The 20,593-nt window shown below is 42.7% G+C and overlaps 1 protein-coding gene across 1 annotated transcript; it reads right to left on the bottom strand.

Moving 5' to 3' along the window:
• Nucleotides 1-2,604: 2,604 nt before the first annotated feature.
• On the bottom strand, nt 2,605-6,398 carry rpp25l (ribonuclease P/MRP 25 subunit-like). The gene is made up of 4 exons (XM_079569906.1): nt 6,321-6,398; nt 3,730-3,932; nt 3,235-3,406; nt 2,605-2,949 (listed from the first exon to the last, which is right to left on the bottom strand). The coding sequence occupies exons 2-4, from the start codon at nt 3,930-3,932 to the stop codon at nt 2,659-2,661; spliced, it is 666 nt and encodes a 221-aa protein (XP_079426032.1). The 5' UTR covers nt 6,321-6,398; the 3' UTR covers nt 2,605-2,658.
• Between the last annotated feature and the right edge of the window lie 14,195 nt (nt 6,399-20,593).

Below are 20,593 nucleotides of genomic sequence, written 5' to 3' on the forward strand. Positions count from 1 at the left end.
TGCCAGTGCATTTGCACTGAGGAGTGACCTGAAGAGACACACAAGGTCTCACACAGGAGAGAAACCATTCAGGTGTTCTGTCTGTGCAATAAGTTTTTCTCGCAGTAATATCCTCAAAGCACACATGGCGACTCACACGGGAGAGAAACCGTTCAGGTGTGACGTTTGTGGAAAGAGTTTTCCACGAAATGGTGTTCTGAAAATACACATGAGGACTCACACCAGAGAGCGATTCAAATGATCAGTTTGTGTTGGAGCCACGTGTCGCCACCAGGGGGTGCTGTGGTGGTGCTCTGTGGATGAGGAGGCACAAAAGACACTGGGCCTTACCGAAACCGCTCCCTCCTCCCTAACACTCAGTCTGCTCGTGCCCGCGGAGTGGAGTTCTGTCTGAAACGGACCCCTCAGTGAGGGGGGGGAAAGCTCCTTCTCAGTGAGTCTGCATCGACACCACACTTAACAGGTGTGTGTTACACTGAGAGCCGTCCCACGAGCAACACACCAAACAACTTCAGTTCCGCGTTTACTTAGGAGCATCTCAGTGTTCATTTTAAAAACTTTATCGTCATATAGACATTTATTAATGACAAAGAAAGTGACAGTGAGACTTAATATTTTATTGGGAGAGGAAAAGTTCTCACTTGTGAGTTTGAAGAAGCTAAATTATATCATGTAAATACGACATATTTGGATACGAATTACTTTGTAAACTCATAAGAACCTTTTGTTTATTTAAAAGTATGATCAGTTGAACTTGTGATTTTTGCCACATTATGGGCTGTGCAGTTCGTGAGGGCGAGTGAGTCTGAAAGTCACAGCTCAAATTTCTCTGTTGAGTGAACCTCTGGAGGTCCCTCACTGAGGCCTGAGTGGAAGGGTGTAGGGGGAGGAAGGAGGGAATGGTTTCGGAAAGGCCCACAGTTACCTGAGGAGGGAACCAAAAACTGCCAGTTTTTTTTTTTTAATAGATAAGAAAGTTACTCATAAGCTCATCAAGCTATCGCCGGTTAATGTAACCAAAAAAGGATTAAAATATCTTGGTTTATATTTATATATATTGAACAGTGAAGAGGCACCAAGAGCCCCCACACCTGCAGCACGGAGGAGGCGTCACAAGAGGAGCTACAGGAAACAACAAAAGGGACCAACGAGGAGGTGGTGATAGACTGTGGAGGGAGCTGTGCAGGAGGAGGAGGAGGAAGAGGAAGAGGAAGAGGAAGAGGAAGAGGAAGAGGAAGAGGAAGAAGAAGAAGAAGAAGAAGAAGAAGAAGAAGATCTTTATTTATACAGCGCCTTTCACAGACATATAGTCACAAAGCGCTTTGCATGAGACAATTGTACATTCACTCCACACTCGGTGGTGTAAACTACGTTTGTAGCTTCAGTTTCCCCTGGGGGAGACTGTCAGAGGCGCTTTCGCGACTACACACGTCTGCGCCAACGGACCCTCTGACCACCACCTTCACTCACACACATCATTCATCCTGGCCTATTGTGCATGTTTTTAGTGGTAGGGGAAACCTACGCAGACACGGGGAGAACATGCAAACTCCACACAGAAAGGCCCGTCCAGGTGGGAACCCGGACCTTCTAGCTGTGAAGCGAGAGCACTAACCGCTGCACTACCGTGCCGCCCTAAGGAGGGAAGGAGGAGGTGGAGCTGACCAGTGCAGGACACCACGCTCTGAGACGGGGACAAGCCCAGGAGGCGGTGCACCGTTTCAGATGATCAGAGGAGACAGAGCTACAGTTTCTCCATCCTCCAAGGTCATGCGGGTGGAGTGGCTGAAGGACAACGAGATCATGGACCCGGCCGAGGACAGGAACTTCTACATCACCGTGGACACAACCTGATCATCAACCAGTGCTCCTCCTGTGACCAAAACAGTGAAGATGGCGGCCGCGACACAACGACCTTTCACCAAAGAAAAAAAAAAGAGTGGAAAAAGAGTGGTGCGCACTGAATGGGTGCTGCTGCCGGATGCTCTCTCATCGAATGCAATTTCTCCATCTGTGAGATCAATAAAGTATCATCTTATCTTATCTTATTTGAGTGCAGAACTTTCGAAGTTGAGCAAACAAATCTTTCGCCTGTAACAGCAAAAAATAAACAACTTTTTTGTCAAAGTTAAATTCAACTGTTTATTTTGAAAATTGATCTAAATAAACTTTGGAAACAAACAAAAAAACAAAGTCTCCTCCAGTGAAATATTTACATTCTGAGTCAAACTTTTAAAGTTGTTTTTATCCAACCGCTGCTAGTTTCTGCCACAGTTTGAATCTATATTTATTTTAACCTCTAAACCCAAACTTTAACCAAACTTCTTCATTTCAGATTTACCCAAAATCTGAAAGCTTCTTGCAGCCCATAGGCCAGTGTGACGCCTCATTTGAAAGCTAAGATTTTTTCTAGCTTTGTCACTTTTTAGTCGTATTTTTGACCCTTTTAAGTTTTTGTTGCTGCTTTTTGTCCTTGTTGACGTCATGTTTTTTGTCGGTTCAGAGACACGGCTAACTCTCCATAGGAATAACACACAGACAGAAGCACAGTGACACAGCAGCCTCATTAATATGCAGGACCTCACAGATATCACGATACATCAAAAGATCGATATATCGTTCGCGCTGCAGAGTCCGGTCCAGACCTCAGTCCGGCCGTCATTTCGCCTGAGCTCTGGAATCTCTGTGTGGCCTGGCCCCGCCCCCTCTCCGCTTTCTGCTTCCCGGTTTGTGCGCCGCCGTGGCCACGCCCCCCAGCTCCTGATTGGCCCACAGGTCGTCGTGGCGCCCGGGGGTCTGGTATCCCAGCGCGCACCTGTCCAGCGGCGCGGCGGAGAGAAGGATCCAGATACACGGCGACTTCCGGGTCACGGTGAGAGAGTCCAGACCGAGACCCGGGTCCAGAGGGTCCCAGGAGTCCAGGATCGAGCTGTGGGACAACTGGGTCACCTGCAACGGAGAGAAGAAGAAGATAACGGAGGGAAGAAGAAGATAAAGGAGGAAGGAAGAAGAAAACAAGATAAAACAGGAATAAATGTGGAATAAGCCGGGGCAAAACGAGGGTTAGAACAGACATAAAGGAGGAATAAAGTGTTTTTTTTGTTGATTTTTGTTGTTGTTGTCGCTTTTCCAGCACATTTTTGTTGCTCCCCAAAACGAGGGATCGAATTAAGCCCTGCCCTGGTCCTGATCCAGGTCCTAAACCAGGTGTAGACCCGGTCCTGAGCCCAGTACCTGGTGCAGTCCCGGGACTCTCCTCTTGACGATCTCTGCGCAGGTGATGGCTTTAGAGGCGGCTTTTCCCAGGGCAGTGAACACCACACAGCGGCTCTCGGGACCAGCCCCGGCCTCTGGACCGACCCGGGACTCCGTCTGGTCCGGACTGTTCTGGTCCGGTCCTTGTTCTCTGCGGAGATCATCAATAATCAGCTTTAACATTTTAAATAACAAGCTTCATTCTTTCATTTCATCGTCAAATATAGGGTTTTCCAAAAGCTCTTCATCCCTTTCGTGCTTCATTAATGTTGAGCTTCTTCTGATGATATTCTCCATAAATTTAGCTTCTCATCTTTTTGGTTTAATAACTGAAAGAATATGCAACAGCCCCCCCCTTGTGTTCACATCATCAACCACCTCTGATCAATATAACTCCCCTAATATTGCAAATATCTGTACTTTGGAGATAAACCGTGCAGCCCCAGTCGCTGAAGACCAGGACATGAGACTTACTCAGGTCCTCGTTGAGATCCCGGACCAGGTCTCGACCCGGTCTTGGACTCGGTCTTGGGGTCCATGCGGCTCAGGGCGAAGCGCAGAAGGTTCCGGATCTTGCTCCCGTCTTTGACCCGGATCTGGGGCGTGTCTTTGGGCAGAGACGTGAACGGACAAACGCTCGGCTGCTCCTCGGAGCGAGACAGAGTGTATTTCTCCATCTGCGACAGAGAGACCGGGACCAGTGACCATGAAAACAAATCAAATAACATTTAGGAAGATCATGTTTTTAACCACTTAACTCCCGCCTGAACAGAGATCTTTTTCCTCACGTCATCAGATTTTTTTTTCCATAATTTTTTTGTTGGGATTCAACTCATTTTTGTAACTTTTGTCATTTTTTCGTCAATTTTTTGTAATTTTCTTGTCAAATTTGTATCAATTTTTTGTCATTTTTTCGTCAAATTTTTGTAATTTTCTTGTCAAATTTGTATCACATTTTTGTCTTTTTTGTCACATTTTTGTAACTTTTTTTGTCATTTTTTTTGTCATTTTTTGTCATTTTTTTTGTAATTTTCTTGTCAAATTTTTTATCACATTTTTGTCATTTCTTTGTCACATTTGTCAATTTCTTGTGACTTTTTTGTGACATCTTCATCATTGTTTTCGTCTCAGTTTTGTCACTATATTCACACCTTTTTTCCAGAAGCTTTTGGACTGGGGTAAAGCCAAACTGGAGAAAATGTGCTCGGTTCAGGTGGGAGTTAAGGGGTTAACTCATTCACCCCCACTTTAACCCAGTGCAACTCCAGTTCAGCTTTACTCAAATCTAAAAGCTTCTCGACTGGAGAGCAACAGTGCAATTCCTCATTTGAAAGAAAACTGATGGAAACTTTTTGTCACGTTGTTGTCGTTTTTTTTGTTTCTATTTATATATTTTTTTGTTTTTCGGTCACGTTTTGTCATGTTGTTTTTGTCGCTTTTCCATCACGTTTTAGACGCTCTTTTGTCACATTTTTGCCACTTTTTTCAAGACGCTTTTAGATTTGGGTAAAGCCAAACTGGAGAAAATGTGCTCGGTTCAGGTGGGAGTTAAGGAGTTAATTATTGCACTGAATCACAGTTCATTCTATGGGAAATTGTAACTTCAAGGACCATTTTTCTAAAATTCTGATTATTTTATAACAAATGTTTGCGTTAATAACTACTTCATTCCTAAACTAAACAGGATCCAAAAACAAATGTGTGCAACTGGAAGTAAAATCATGAATTCAAAGGTGTCTCATTCCTAGATTTTGTTGCTAAAAATTTCGACATTTTTTCACATAAAATGTGAAAGAGGTTAAAACCTCTTAACCTTCACCTGAACGGATCCCATTTTCTCCAGTTTTGCTTTACCCTAATCGAAAAGCTTCTTGGGAAAAAAGCACCAAAACAGCCACAAAAATGAGAAGAAAACATGGATGTAAACGCAACAAAAATGTGACAAAAATTCAACAAAAATGTGACAAAAATTCGACAAAAATGTGACAAAAATTCAACAACAATTCATCAAAAATGTGACAAAAACTCAACCAAAAAGTCACAAAAATTCAACAAAAATTCATCAAAAATGTGACAAAAACTCAACCAAAATGTGACAAAAACTCAACCAAAATGTGACAAAAATTCAACAAAAATTCATCAAAAAAGTGACAAAAATTCAACAAAAATGTGACAAAAATTCAACAAAAATGTGACAAAAATTCGACAAAAATGTGACAAAAATTCAACAAAAATTCATCAAAAATGTGACAAAAACTCAACCAAAAAGTCACAAAAATTCAACAAAAATTCATCAAAAATGTGACAAAAACTCAACCAAAATGTGACAAAAATTCAACAAAAATGTGACAAAAATTCGACAAAAATTCAACAAAAATGTGACAAAAATTCAACAAAAATGTGACAAAAATTCGACAAAAATGTGACAAAAATTCAACAAAAATTCATCAAAAATGTGACAAAAACTCAACCAAAAAGTCACAAAAATTCAACAAAAATTCATCAAAAATGTGACAAAAACTCAACCAAAATGTGACAAAAATTCAACAAAAATGTGACAAAAATTCGACAAAAATTCATCAAAAATGTGACCAAAAGTAAAAAAATAAAATAAAACATAGAAAAAGGTGACACAACACAGCAACAACGCGAAGAAAAAGATCGGTTTTGTGGGTCTTAGCTTTCAAATGAGGTGCTACACAGGCCTATATAATAACCTAAGAGGACAGAATGCATTTGGTTTAGGCGGGTGGTAAGAGGTTAATATGAAAACATGAAATGACAGCGACCATGTAATACATTTACCTTCATATTCATTATTATATTAATTTACAGCAGAAGTTTCGTAAAGTAGTCAATGTACATTGAAAGTTGAACATTCGCATTAAGCTAACGTTAGACCTGGAGCTGGGTTAGCATCGCGGCTAAGCTAACGGGTACAAACATCGCTCTAACTCGGTTTAGGAACAACCTTTTTCTGCTACACTCAGTCAGCGGCTAAAACGTAAGGTCCGCTCCGGTATTACGTCATAAGTTTATATTTTACGGTGATTAAATGTTCTTACCGCTGTAGTTTTTATCAGTTTAGGTTCAACACATGACAGCTCTGCGGGGACGCTTTACGCTGCCGTACGTCGTTCATGTTAGTCGCAAAGTGTCGGGAGTCTAGATATGTTTAATTTTTCTAATGTAATCACTATTATAAGCTAAATTAATCATTCCCGGAAGTAAATAAATGAATACAAATCGTTCAAACAATATTTTAAAGTGAAAAAAAGAAAGAAAAGTGTTTTACCCTCTTAACCCCCGCCTTAAAGCAGTACTAAGTAACTTATTTACCTTAATAAATCCTTTCCGTAGTCCCTGTGGGGGTCATACAAGTGTTTATGGGATGATTGGAGGGTCTTTCATCTCCCCCTGGTGTCTCTGGCCAGAAAACCATGTTTGCAACTTGACTGCCACCGGTGCGGAGAAAGCAATACACACTAATGGAATCACGAAGAAGAAGCTAACATGCTAACGGGCAAAGCTAACTGCGGGCTAACGTCACTTTAAACAGTATTTACAGCCAAGTTTGAGTGAAAAAAAAAATTTCTATTGTATAATTGGATGCACAGTATCCCTCTGTCCCTTCGCCTTTTCTGTCAGCGTAGTATTTACTCTCCAAGACAATTAATAAGTTAAAAAATCGTAACTTGCTACGACACCTGCAATTGCGCTTATGGCCTCTAGGGGGAAGAGTTACTTGGTACTGCTTTAACCAAAGGCATTTTTCCAGTTCAGCTGTACCCAAATCTGAGAGGTTACAGCCTATGGTCAGAGTAACGCCTAATTTGAAAGCTAAGACCTACAAAACTGATCGAAGACTCATTACATGCAGATTGACATGTGTGTAGCCTCTATTTGATTCTGGCTCAGCTTGTAAAACCCACATTAAAATGTCACTTTGCATGTAATGAGTCTATGTCATATATTAGTTTCACATTTTAAGTTGAATTACAGAAATAAATGAACTTTTGAACGATATACATTTTTCACCTGTCTTTGTAAAGCTAAAGTTTGCAGTTTTGTTGTGCATGACTTGGTGGATAAAGACATTTGCCTGTCTTTGCCTGTCTGAATGAACTTGGGACATGTATTTTTTTTGTCTTAAGCCTGAGTTTGAACAGGGCTTGGTCTCATTTGTTTTGCAAAAACTTAAGATGGAAAACGTGACTCATTAACTGAGACACAGACAGATGAGCTACAAACAAAGGGCTTCCAGTGTGTTAAAACTCCTTAGAATGGGATGGATGCTCCTCAAAATTGTAATCATGCAATAAAAGTCAAACAATAATCATTATTGTTGTCAAAGTCAGTCTGAGGAAGATTCAGCGGTTAATTTGCTCAGAGGTCGCCCAATTTAATATTATTGATTAAATCCAAGCTTAAATTGTAAAGAAATCCCATGTTTTTTTAATTATACATCTTTGCAAATGTTTTAGTTACGGCCATTTATGAGCTAAGGTTGGACTATACTTTTATTTTGGACATACAGCATGGCACTGCACCCCAAAGTACTGTATAATGCTAGAAAGTACTGTAGGCTCCGGAGGGACTTTCTGTTTCCTCTGAGGAACCTTTAACAGACGACAGAGACGATCACTTAGTTTGGAATGTTTTATTGTCACAGCACACAGTTATTATTACATTTGTGGATTACGTCTCCATTTCATAATAAAGTCTTGGTTTATGGTTAATATCTGTGGTATTACTGGACCTATTATTATTATAATTATTATCGTTATTATTATATCCACATGAAACAAAAACTGGACAAAGTTCTGCATCTTCTCTGTCAGCACAAACGAACTACAGTCAAATTATTGTTTATACTACTAAATTAATAAATACTAAATACTAGTTTAGACCTGGTTCTGGCCTGGTTTAGACCTGGCCCTGGCCTGGTTTAGACCTTGCTCTGGCCTGGTTTAGACCTGGCTCTGACCTGGTTTAGACCTGGCCCTGGCCTGGTTTAGACCTGGCCCGGTTTAGACCTGGCCCTGGCCTGGTTTAGACCTGGCCCTGGCCTGGTTTAGACCTGGTCCTGGCCTGGTTAAGACCTGGCCTGACCTGGTTTAGACCTGGCCTGACCTGGTTTAGACCTGGTCCTGGCCTGGTTTAGACCTGGCTCTGGCCTGGTTTAGACCTGGCTCTGGCCTGGTCCTGGCCTGGTTTAGACCTGGTCCTGGCCTGGTTTAGACCTGGCTCTGGCCTGGTCCTGGCCTGGTTCAGAGGGTCAGTAGTTTGGGGGGCTTGTAGCACACAGCCTTGGCCGTTGTGCAGCAGTGGTGGTGGATCCAGCCCGGGTCGTTGTGGTCCTTCAGGTTGATCCGGCCGCACTCCCCCTGGTCCCGTCCTCCCGGAGAGCCCTGGGACCAGTCCACGTGGAGCAGAGGCGCCTCGCTGATCCAGTACCTGCCCAAACACGACAAAGCATCATCATCAGAGCTGCACGTTGTTGTTTTGTCCTGAATGGTGGGATATAAAAGTCAGTGCAGCTCATGTGGCTGTGGTGAAGCTCAAGAGTGTTTTTACTCCGTGATGAAAGGATAAAGCTTAGCAAGAGATCGAGAAAGTATTTTCTGTGTATGTAGGACCTCAGGAGGAGCTTTATGGGAGCTGCAGTCGAGGACAGCCACTCTGTCATTAAAGCGACCCTCAGCTGTACTCCTGGAATATGTTGTTGTCAGTAGAGCTGGACGATTGAGTTAAAGCAGAACTAAGTAACTAAGTAATCGTAGCATGTTGCTTTTTTTACTCATTCATTGTCCGTGAGAGTAAATACTACGCTGACAGAAAAGACAAAGGGACAGAGGGATATTGTTCATCCAGTTACACAATGAAGATCATTTTTTACACTCAAACTGGCTGTAAGTACTGTTTAAAGTGACGTTAGCCCGCAGTTAGCTTTGCTCGTTAGCCTGTTAGCTTCCTCTTCGTGATTCCATTAGTGTTTATTGGTGACCAGTGTTCATTTTGACAACATGTTTTATTTTAGTTTTAGTCTTCGTCTTTTGACTAAAATGTAATTTAATTTTAGTCAAGATTTAGTCAAAAAAAACTTCGACTTATATTTATAATATTCATTATAATCATATTTAATCGTGGTCCTCGACTTCATGGAGCTGTTTCCACAAATAAATATGAATAAAGCTCAGACCTGTTCATGTGACAGTGAATTTACATGATATGAGGCTTTTTCAGACGCTCAATAGAAGTTTGGATGATTTTAGTCTCTCCTTTTCATTTTTATTTAGTCTTATTTTAGTCGACTAAAATATCTGGACATTTTAGTCATAGTTTTAGTCTCATGAGAAACTTTTAATTTAGTTTTAGTCCAATTTTAGTCGGCAAAAATATCACTTTGACCGATCCGGAGGTAGAGAAGCTGCAAGTTGCGGTTTTCTGGCCAGAGACACCAGGGGGAGATGAAACACCCCCCAATCATCCCATAAACACTTGTATTACCTCGAGAGGGACGACGGAAAGGATTTATTAAGGTAAAAAAAGTTACTTAGTATTGCGTCATCTCTGTCGTCTTTCTTGTTACACGTGGATACCAAACATGCCAGTATTTGTGAATGGATAAGTGTGGGAAATGTCGGAGTTACTGCAAAGCTTCATAAAAGACGCAATATGAAACAGCGCCTACCAGTGGCCGGAGTAGGAGCTCTTGCGCAGCCCCATCCACAGCTCCGTCAGGTTCAGGTTGAGGCTCAGGGTCCAGTTGTAGATCTGCTCTTGGAGGATCTGGTCCGAGAGGCTGACGAGGTCCATGTTCTGGCTCCGGCAGGCCTGGATGGACTCCTGCCAGGACCTCTCCTCAGGAAGCAACTTGGTGATCTCCGGCTCCAGCAGACAGCCGCGGCGGTCTGCGCACAGTTCAGCCCTGGTTCAGTCCTGGTTTAGTCCTGGTTTTACCTAGTTCAATCCCGGTTCAGTCCCTGTTCTGTCCTGGTTTTACCTGGTTCAGTCATGGTTTAGCCCTGGTTTACTCCTAGTTTAATCCTGGTTCAGTCCTGGTTTAGTCCTGGTTTAGTCCTGGTTTAGCCCTGGTTTAGTCCTGGTTTAGCCCTGGTTTAGTCCTGTTTTTATCTGGTTCAGTCTTAGTTCAGTCCTGGTTTTACCTGCTTCAGTCCTGGTTTTTCCCGGTTCAGTCATGGTTTTACCTGGTTCAGTCCTGGTTTTACTCGGTTCAGTCCTGGTTTCACCTGGTTCAGTTTTGGTTTTACTCGGTTCAGTCCTGGTTTTACCCGGTTCAGTCCTGGTTATACCCAGTTCAGTCCTGGTTTTACCTGGTTCAGTCTTACTTCAGTCCTGGTTTTACCTGCTTCCGTCCTGATTTTACTTGGTTCAGTCCTGGTTTTACCTGGTTCAGTCCAGGTTCAGTCATGGTTTTACTCAGTTCAGTCCTGGTTTTACCTGGTTCAGTCCAGGTTCAGTCATGGTTTTACTCAGTTCAGTCCTGGTTTTACCTGGTTCAGTCCTGGTTTTACTCGGTTCAGTCCTGGTTTTACTTGGTTCAGTCCTGGTTTTACCTGTTTCTGTCCTGGTTTTACTCGGTTCAGTCCTGGTTTTACCTGTTTCAGTCCTGGTTTTACTTGGTTCAGTCCTGGTTTTACCTGATTCAGTCCTGGTTTTACCTGATTCAGTCCTGGTTTTACCTGGTTTAGTCCTAGTTTTACTTGGTTCAGTCCTGGTTTTACCTGGTTCAGTCCTGATTCAGTCCTGGTTTTACCTGATTCAGTCCTGGTTTTACCTGTTTCAGTCCTGGTTTTACTCGGTTCAGTCCTGGTTTTACCTGTTTCAGTCCTGGTTTTACTTGGTTCAGTCCTGGTTTTACCTGGTTCAGTCCTGGTTATACTCGGTTCAGTCCTGGTTTTACTTGGTTCAGTCCTGGTTTTACCCGGTTCTGTCCTGGTTTTACTTGGTTCAGTCCTGGTTTTACTTGGTTCAGTCCTGGTTTTACCTGGTTCAGTCCTGGTTATACTCGGTTCAGTCCTGGTTTTACTTGGTTTAGTCCTGGTTTTACCCGGTTCTGTCCTGGTTTTACTTGGTTCAGTCCTGGTTTTACCCAGTTTAGTCCTGGTTTAGTCCTGGTTTAGTCCTGATTCAGTCCTGGTTTTACCCGGTTCAGTCCTGGTTCAGTCCTGGTTTAGTCCTGGTTTTACCTGGTTCAGTCTTAGTTCAGTCCTGGTTTTACTTAGTTCAGTCCTGGTTTTACCTGCTTCAGTCCTGTTTTTTCCCGGTTCAGTCATGGTTTTACCTGATTCAGTCCTGGTTTTACTTGGTTCAGTCCTGGTTTTACCTGATTCAGTCCTGGTTTTACTTGGTTCAGTCCTGGTTTTACCTGATTCAGTCCTGGTTTTACTTGGTTCAGTCCTGGTTTTACCTGATTCAGTCCTGGTTTTACCTGGTTCAGTCTTAGTTCAGTCCTGGTTTTACCTGCTTCAGTCCTGGTTTTACCTGATTCAGTCCTGGTTTTACTCAGTTCACTCCTGGTTTTACTCGGTTCAGTCCTGGTTATACCTGGTTCAGACTTACTTCAGTCCTGATTTTGCTTGGTTCAGTCCTGGTTTTACCTGGTTCAGTCCAGGTTCAGTCCTGGTTTTGCCCGGTTCAGTCGAGGTTCAGTCCTAGTTTTACTCGGTTCAGTCCTGGTTTTACTTGGTTTAGTCCTGGTTTTACCTGAGTCAGTCCTGGTTTTACCCAGTTCAGTCCTGGTTTAGTCCTGGTTTAGTCCTGGTTCAGTCCTGCTTCAGTCCTGGTTCAGTCCTGGTTTTACCTGATTCAGTCCTAGTTTTTACTCGGTTCAGTCCTGGCTTTACTTGGTTTAGTCCTGGTTCAGTCCTGGTTTTACCCGGTTCAGTCCTGGTTCAGTCCTGGCTTTACTTGGTTCAGTCCTGGTTCAGTCCTGGTTTAGTCCTGGTTTAGTCCTGGTTCAGTCCTGGTTCAGTCATGGTTCAGTCCTGGTTTTACTTGGTTCAGTCCTGGTTCAGTCCTGGTTTTACCTGGTTCAGTCCGGGTTCAGTCCTGGTTCAGTCCTGGTTCAGTCCTGGTTTTACCCGGTTCAGTCCTGGTTCAGTCCTGGTTTAGTCCTGGCTCAGTCCTGGTTCAGTCCTGGTTTTACCTGGGTGTTTGCTGAGGCGAGGGGCTGGGTTTCCAAACCAAATGTCTCTGTCCTGGACGTTCTTCCCCAGGGAATACACGGCCATCAGCGCAGACTTGTGCCAGAAGATGTTTGTTGAGTTAATGAGTGGAATTTGGGCGTATTTGTACTTGTTGTCAGTTCCCGGTACGAGGTCCCAGGTGCCCCCTGCAGGACCGTCCCCGTTCTGCACGTCGTCAGTCGAATCCGCCGGCGCTACGACGACCGCCCAGTTCTCCGCGGCGCCCGGCACTGCGTTAACAGCGAAACACGAACCGAAGTCTTCCTCGGGAATCAGGTTCATGAGCAGCCCAGGCCGGTGCAGCATCACAGGCCCGCTCTCCTCAAAACTCCCGCCTGTCCAGAAGAATCAGGGTTTATGCTCCGTAGAAGAAGAAAAGCAACTCACGATTAATCTGCTGTTTGAATCCAGAGGTGTCGCTGTTACTGCTCTACTCAAATCAAAACAGACGCAGCCTCAAATATCAAACCAGTATTATCGCAGACACACACTGAAACAATAATGCCCAAGAAAAGAGCGCTTCCTCTAGGTACTGTTTGGGAAGAGGTCTCCGAGAGATCTGTGAGAGGTCTCTGAGAGGTCTCTGAGAGGTCTGTGAGAGGTCTCCGAGAGGTCTCTGAGAGGTCTGTGAGAGGTCTGTGAGAGGTCTCTGAGAGGTCTCCGAGAGGTCTCCGAGAGGTCTCTGAGAGGTCTCCAAGAGGTCTCTGAGAGGTGTACCACTGCAATTACCACAGACTTACCGGCCCGTAATGTAGTAGTAGTAAAGTGTTACCCTAACATGGATTCTGGATTAATGCTTCATGGAATAGACAAAAATAATGTATGTAAACGAAAACAAACCTGTAAGCGGATCGCTGCCCGAGAGCTTCAGGAGGTGGGTTTGTGCCGCGGCGCTGCTGCTTAACGCCGGCGGGGCGATGAACGTTAGTTGGGTGTCGTTGTACGGGCGCAGCGGCGTGTACAGCGCCCCACACGTGCAGTCCGACAGCATGGCGCAGGAGTGAGCGAAGAGCACCAGGAACGGCCTGGTCCCGGTCACCATACCCCCAACCATGTTTTGGTAGACCCAGTGCTGTATCACCTGGTTAGCATCGAGATCCACGGAGCCGCCGTCGGGCAGAGTGATGGTGTTGTTCTCAGCGCTGGCGATGATGAGTTTGAAGGGGCTCCGCTCCGTCACGGCGGTCGTCATGGTGGTACCTGTGGTGGAGAAAGTAACTCCTGGTTGGTGAGTTTGAGTAGGCGAAATAAAGATTATTGAAAGCACACACTGATCGTCTTAGATTACAAACGAGTGTTGTTGATTTCTGAAGACTATTATTTTTTTTAATTCATGCATGTCCTTATGTTTGAAGAGTTTAGGCTAGTGCTAGGCTAGTGCTAGGCTAGTGCATGTCTATGGTAACTAGTAGCCTGCATTAACCTCTGAACTCCCGCCTGAACCGAGAGGATCTTTTTCCTCACGTCATCAGATTTTTTTTCCATCCTTTTTTTTGTTGGGTATTCAACTAATTTTTGTAACTTTTTTGTCATTTTTTTGTCCATTTTTCCCCCCACATTTTTGTCATTTTTTTCCGTCAATTTTTTATCACATTTTTATCATTTCTTGTCACATATTTGTCATTTTTTTGGTCATTTTTTGGGTCCATTTTTTGTGACATTTTTGCCATTTTTCATAAATTTTTCATCACTTTTTGTCGATGTTTTCTCACTTTTTTGTCACATTTCCATCATTGTTTTCGTCTCAGTTTTGTTGCTATTTTCACAGCTTTTTTCCAGAAGCTTTTGGATTGGGGTAAAGCCAAACTGGAGAAAATGTGCTCGGTTCAGGTGGGAGTTAAGGGGTTAAAACCCTCTTCAAAATCATGGGCTCGTCCTCCAAACGTTGCCATATCTGATTTGTGGAAAGCTCCTTTGTGAATTCCACGTGTAGTGATGCGGCCGCAGGTAAACAAACTAATGTAGATCCGGTAACTGAGCAGATCACTCCGCCGTGGCGTAGCTACAACCAGGAAGCTGATGCTGCTCAAATGTAAGTTCTTTTAAAATGGATATATTTCAAAAAATTACATTTCTATGGGTAGTCTGGGGTTGTAAGTGATGTGCCTCAGGTGCACTGTTTGGGTCAGACTGTTTTTAATGCAGGCTACTAGTTACCATAGACATGCACTAGCCTAGCACTAGCGTAGCACCGCTAAACTCTTCAAATTTAAGGACTGTATGAAAAAGAGACAAAAGATGGCGTCGCCTCTGCTGCTGTCATGTTGGATCCATAAATAAACTTTTATTTTTTTCTATCCGTAAACAAACTACAAGCTTCCGTAAGTCGAATAGCGCGTCATCGTCTTTCCGCCCCTCCTCGTTCTGTGATTTGTGTCCAGGCTGTTGTGCAGTTGGAAATGATTCGAGCGCACACAGCAGCCTGGGGATTCTCAGGCTACATTTCCCCCCAAATCATTCCCAAGTTTTTGCCCCATTTGGCTCCTCTTCTTTTTCTCCAGATTTCCCCCCAGATTAATCCCCATTGTAGATGAACCCAATATTGTACCAAAAAATTCCCATTCCAAACCGTAAAGCGCGGGTCCTCCTGTGTTGGGGATCTGCGGGACCTGGTACTTCAGGCTCAGCTCGGGGAGGAGCACCGCGGTTTGGAGGCTGTGGTTTCTGAGGCTGAGGATCTCCACGGCGATGTCCTTGTCGCTGGTGACCGTCGTGATCTTCCCGGTCTCGTTGGTCTTGTCCAGCTCCATGACGGAGTCGACGTCGACCTCCCAGACCTGTCCGGCCTCCAGCTGGTGCTTAGAATTGATGTCCTTCGGTGCCGGATCCAGGGTGACCACAGTGACAGCGTGCAGGGCGGTGATGCGCAGCTTGTTCTGCGGCGGCTCGGGGTGGTAATACGCGATGTTCTCCGGGAAAACCGCGATGACCTTTTTGCCCACGGTCAGACATTCTGCTGGACATAAGGTGTTTCACTTATTGAACATAGGAATCATAGAAATGCATTTAGCTCAGAGCCTGTTCCTACAAATGATGTCGAATCCTGGACCTGAATTAAACGCTCCATCACCACACAAGTGAAAGGAGCCAGGCCCCATACTAAAGTATAGATGGAAGTAACATCTACCACACTGAGGTTAGGTCATTTTGACCCATTGTCATGTTCCGGGCATTGATGCAAGGTGACACAAGGGGGCGCCCTTCCAACCTTCTCAGTGTAAATGTGAGTTGACTTTCTTCAGAGTGAGACTTTAGGTCAGACACATGAGTGACAGTAACATGAGGCTAAATACAGTGAGCTCTTTGTTTGCAGTAAAAAGGCTGAGGCCTCATTGCTCTTCAGGCACAGACTGAGAAGTGAAGAAGGAAGTCATGGAGCTTCTGCTTTAGACAGAACTTCAGACTTCTGCTGCAGGTAAGAGTCATATCATATTCTAAAACTGAAATATGTAGTAAAAACATAATATATGGACAATTATTATTACAATTACAAAAAGAAAAATAGTTGAAAATCATGTATCTAATCAAAAAAAAAGTTTTTTTATTTACTCTCATTCAAAAAAAAAAAAACAGGTCATTTGTATCGGCTGTTGGTCATGTTTGTCCTGGTTCCTCTGAGTTGTGGTGCAGCAGGACTGATGTGGACAGATGTTACAGAAGAAGCTCATGAGGTTCATTTCTTCAACAGTTTCTATAGTAACTATTTTCTCCAAAGTGAAAGTAGATCTTCCACAGTCCTGTCCACATCTGTCATGGTCCACATCTGTCATGGTCCACCATGACCCACCATGACTCACACGACAAACATGACTTTACAGCAGATACAAATGGTTAGGGTTTGTTTGGGTTTTCTTTTTTAGAATGAGAGTACATTTTTTTATTTTTTATTTTTTATTAGATACATGATTTTCAAATATTTTTCTTTTTGTAATTGTAATAATAATTTTCCATATATTATGTTTTTACAACAGATTTGAGTTTGAGAATATGATATGACTCTTAAAGGCAGCAGAAGTCTGAAGTTCTGAAGCTCCATGACTTCCTTCTTCACTTCTCAGTCTGTGACTGAAGAGCAATGAGGCCTCAGCCTTTTTACTGGAAACAAAGAGCTCACTGTATTTAGCGTCATGTTATTGTCACTCATGGTGTCTGACCTAAAGTCTCACTCTGAGAAAGTTGGAAGGGCGCCCCCTTGTGTCACCTTGCATCCAAATGCCCGGACCATACCAGCGGGTCAAAATGAGGGTTAAAGGAAGCCATGGAAGTGACCTGTTGCTTCAGATAACAGGGGTTTATGCGACTTCGTTCCACATTCCACTGAGTCCATAAATAACTTCCGGTTGCGATGTTAATCACAAGGAGCAAGACATTATAAGCAGCTAAAAACACTATAACACGTTTCACAAATTGTAAAACAGGATCAAACATAGAATAATTAATTATTCACTGATCAAATCAAGGATCCGAGGTGGAGACATTGTTTATTTATTAAAAGCTTGTGGAGCCTGTCACTAAACCTCACCCGACGCACTTTATTTGAATGTACGGACATGTAAATACAGCGGGAACCAGACGTTTACATGGCTGCACTTTAAAAAAAGACACATTTGCATTTTTTTTCTCAGTGTCTGACATGAAACCAGAATAAACTTTTCCCTTTTTTGGTCCATTTTCATTTCATAAATAATATTTCTATTTGTTAAATGCCAGCAGAATGAGAGATGTTTTTCTTACTTTAAAGTAAGAACTTTACATACACTTAGATACCTTTAAATAATTTGGGAAAGCCCTGAGATGATGATGTCATGTCTTTGGAAGGAGTGATTTCCAGACACTTGAAGGTTCAGGTTCATTGGTTAAAGTCCAGCCATCACACAGATCAGAAAGAAGGCGGGTTCTGTGTCTGAAATGTGAAGATCAACCCAAGAACAAATGCAAAAGACCTGGAGAAGATGCTGAACCTGGTAAGAGTTTGTCATTTTCCAGAGTGAAACAAGTCCTGAGAGGGAACTCTGCCAGGAAGAAGCTCTGACTCCAAAACAAACACAAGGAGAAAGACTCTAATGTTTGGAGACAGATCCTGTGTCTGCTTGTCCATAATGACCATGAGAACATCATCACCACCACTGTGAAATACAGGGGGGCAGCATCGTGCTGTGGGGCTGTTTTTACTGTGGGAGGGGCTGGTGCACTTCACTAAATAAAAACATAAACTCATACAAACTCAAAATACAACCTGCCATGATTGTGGCAGTTGTGAGCTCAATTTCAGATGTGCAGCTCAATACATTTACGTCTTAGTACAAACTTACAAAATTTTGTTTTACCTTTTGCACATTTTAAATGAGGCTGTCCGAAAAGGAGTGGGGGGAATTAAACACTTATTTAGTCCCACCCCTATTAAGTACTGCAAGTCTCTTGTTCTATTTACTTTTTAGGCTTCCTTAAAACAATAATTTGAGCACTGTGATCTAAATCAAGTTGTCATATACAGTGTGAATATTACCAATCAACATCAGGTTTACAACACAACAGCTGAACATGAAAAGTCAGAGATTTTCTTCCGATACATACTTAGAGAATATCCATTCTTTGTATTGATATTTCCATATTTTAGGACCACAAACGGACACACAGTAACTTTTTCTGGATGTCCGGGCATGGGCAATTTTAAAGTGATCCAAGCCCCTTCAATTATATTTTCCTTCTCTTTCAGAAATCAACTGCTGAATTTTTAGAGGTAGTTGCTTGTTTTTAGCTTTGTACATTAATTGAGCAGTTTTAAAAGTTATCATGTCTTGAAGTCTCGGTAACCAGCGTTATAAATTGTTCTTATTGGTCTTTTTTGAAGGATGAATATTGGTTGTAAAGTGGTTTTATAATTATTACCCCAAATTTCAGCACAATATGTCAAGTAAGGCGAGAGAAGAGAAAAATAAAGCGTTTGTAAATGCTTTGCCTTGCTTAATACAGATACACTTTTTGCTACTTTTTAATGTATATATTGAATATGCGCTTTCCAGTTTAAATAGACGACATCATAAAGAAAGAACAATATGTGAACATTTTGGAGCAACATCTCAAGAGCAGGAAGTTAAAGCTCGGTCCAGATGTTTCTTCAAATGGGCAATGACCCAAAGCCAAACTGTTACAAAGTGACTGATGGTCGTCACAAAGTCCTGATCTCAGTCCAGTTTAAATGTGTGGGCAGAGCTGAAAAAGGATAGGCACACAAGGCGGCCTTCAAATGTGTCTCAGTTACACCAGTTCTGTTTGGAGGGATGGACCAAAACTCATCCGACTCTTGTGAGATGTTTGTGGAAGGAAATCCAAAACGTTTGACCCAAAATATACAGTTTAAAGGCAATGCCACCAAATATTAATGAAATATTTTGGTTTTGTAAAACACTAATATAAAACTGTGTAGAAAATGTTCTCTCTCATTCTTCTGGTATTTAGCAAATAGAAATTATTAGTAAAATTCTAATTGACCCAAAAAAGTAAAAGTTCATTCTGGTTTCATGTCAGACAGTGAGAGAAAAAATGCAAATGTGTCTTTTTATGAAGTGTATGTGAACATCTTTTGTCGTTAAAGTCGTGTTTTTCTTGTCAGGATGTTGTGGAGCGCGACTTTACCTGATCTGACCGCGAGCAGCAGCAGCAGCAGAGGAGCGGACATGTCACGCACAAGTCTGCAAAGCAACAGGAAAACACTTTTTTCACACTTTGAATATTCATTAAACCTGTGAGTAGATCAAATAATGAATACATGAATAGCGATCAATGCTACACAAATAATTCAAGATACTGAGTGATGGATTTGTTCTTATAATTCTCTGAAACACTATGTACAAGTTCGTTCCAAGGCACTTGAGCTTGTGTTGAGCACTTTATTTTTACTCCATTACATTTCCAAACAATTATGCAAAGTACATATGAGACAAAACATAGTTAACACAATTATATTTAAGATTTTGTGAATTTTTCCCCAGTTTTGTTAAGTTTGAAGAGCTCCACATCCTGCAGCTCTGACAGAGAAGAAATTCTGTCCAAATGTAGAGGACTTTATGTTGTGTTTTTTAAAATCTTGCCTCTTCACAGGATTTCACAAACATTCTCAGGGTTTTCATGAAGAAATGTAAACATTTGTATTGATGTTTGTATTGGCTTTGAAGGGGCCATGTTAATTAGACAAGCTCTGGCTCACCAGAAAGTCAAATATGCATTAACAGTAACTTATTCCCCCATAAAAACTATGTCTAAACCAGACTGAACCAGGTCTAAACCAGACTAGACCAGGTCTAAACCAGACTGAATCAGGTCTAAACCAGACTGAACCGGGTCTAAACCAGACTAGACCAGGTCTAAACCAGACTGAATCAGGTCTAAACCAGACTGAACCAGGTCTAAACCACACTGAATCAGGTCTAAACCAGACTGAACCAGGTCTAAACCAGACTAGACCAGGTCTAAACCAGACTGAATCAGGTCTAAACCAGACTGAATCAGGTCTAAACCAGACTGAACCGGGTCTAAACCAGACTGGACCGGGTCTAAACCAGACTGAATCAGGTCTAAACCAGACTGAACCAGGTCTAAACCACACTGAATCAGGTCTAAACAGACTGAACCGGGTCTAAACCAGACTGGACCGGGTCTAAACCAGACTAAACCGGGTCTAAACCAGACTGAACCGGGTCCAAACCAGACTGGACCGGGTCTAAACCAGGTCTAAACCAGGACTCAAGGGTCAGCTCTTACCTGCGGCTCTGGCTTGATCCAAGTGCTCGGTCTGGTCTCAGGTTTGGGTCTTCATTTGGAAAGTCATTTGAAATTCAAACCAGATTTACATAAAAAGAAAGTCTGCCTCTCAGGGTGCGGTTATGTCTCAGCCTGGAATACACAAAATATCATGTACAGAGTAACAGTAAATACTACACTGACAGAAAAGACATTTTTGTCACGCAGACTTGGCTGTAAATACTGTTTAAGCGGCGCTAGTCCGCAGCTAGCTTGTTAGCTTCTTCTTTGTGATTCCATTAGTGAGTATTGGTGACTCTGACCCGGAGGCAGCGAAGTTGCAACAGTAGTTTACTGGCCAGAGACAGAGACAGGGGGAGATAAAA

Source organism: Gobius niger (assembly GCF_951799975.1).
Source record: "Gobius niger genome assembly, chromosome: 13".
In the NCBI taxonomy this organism is placed as follows: domain Eukaryota; kingdom Metazoa; phylum Chordata; class Actinopteri; order Gobiiformes; family Gobiidae; genus Gobius; species Gobius niger.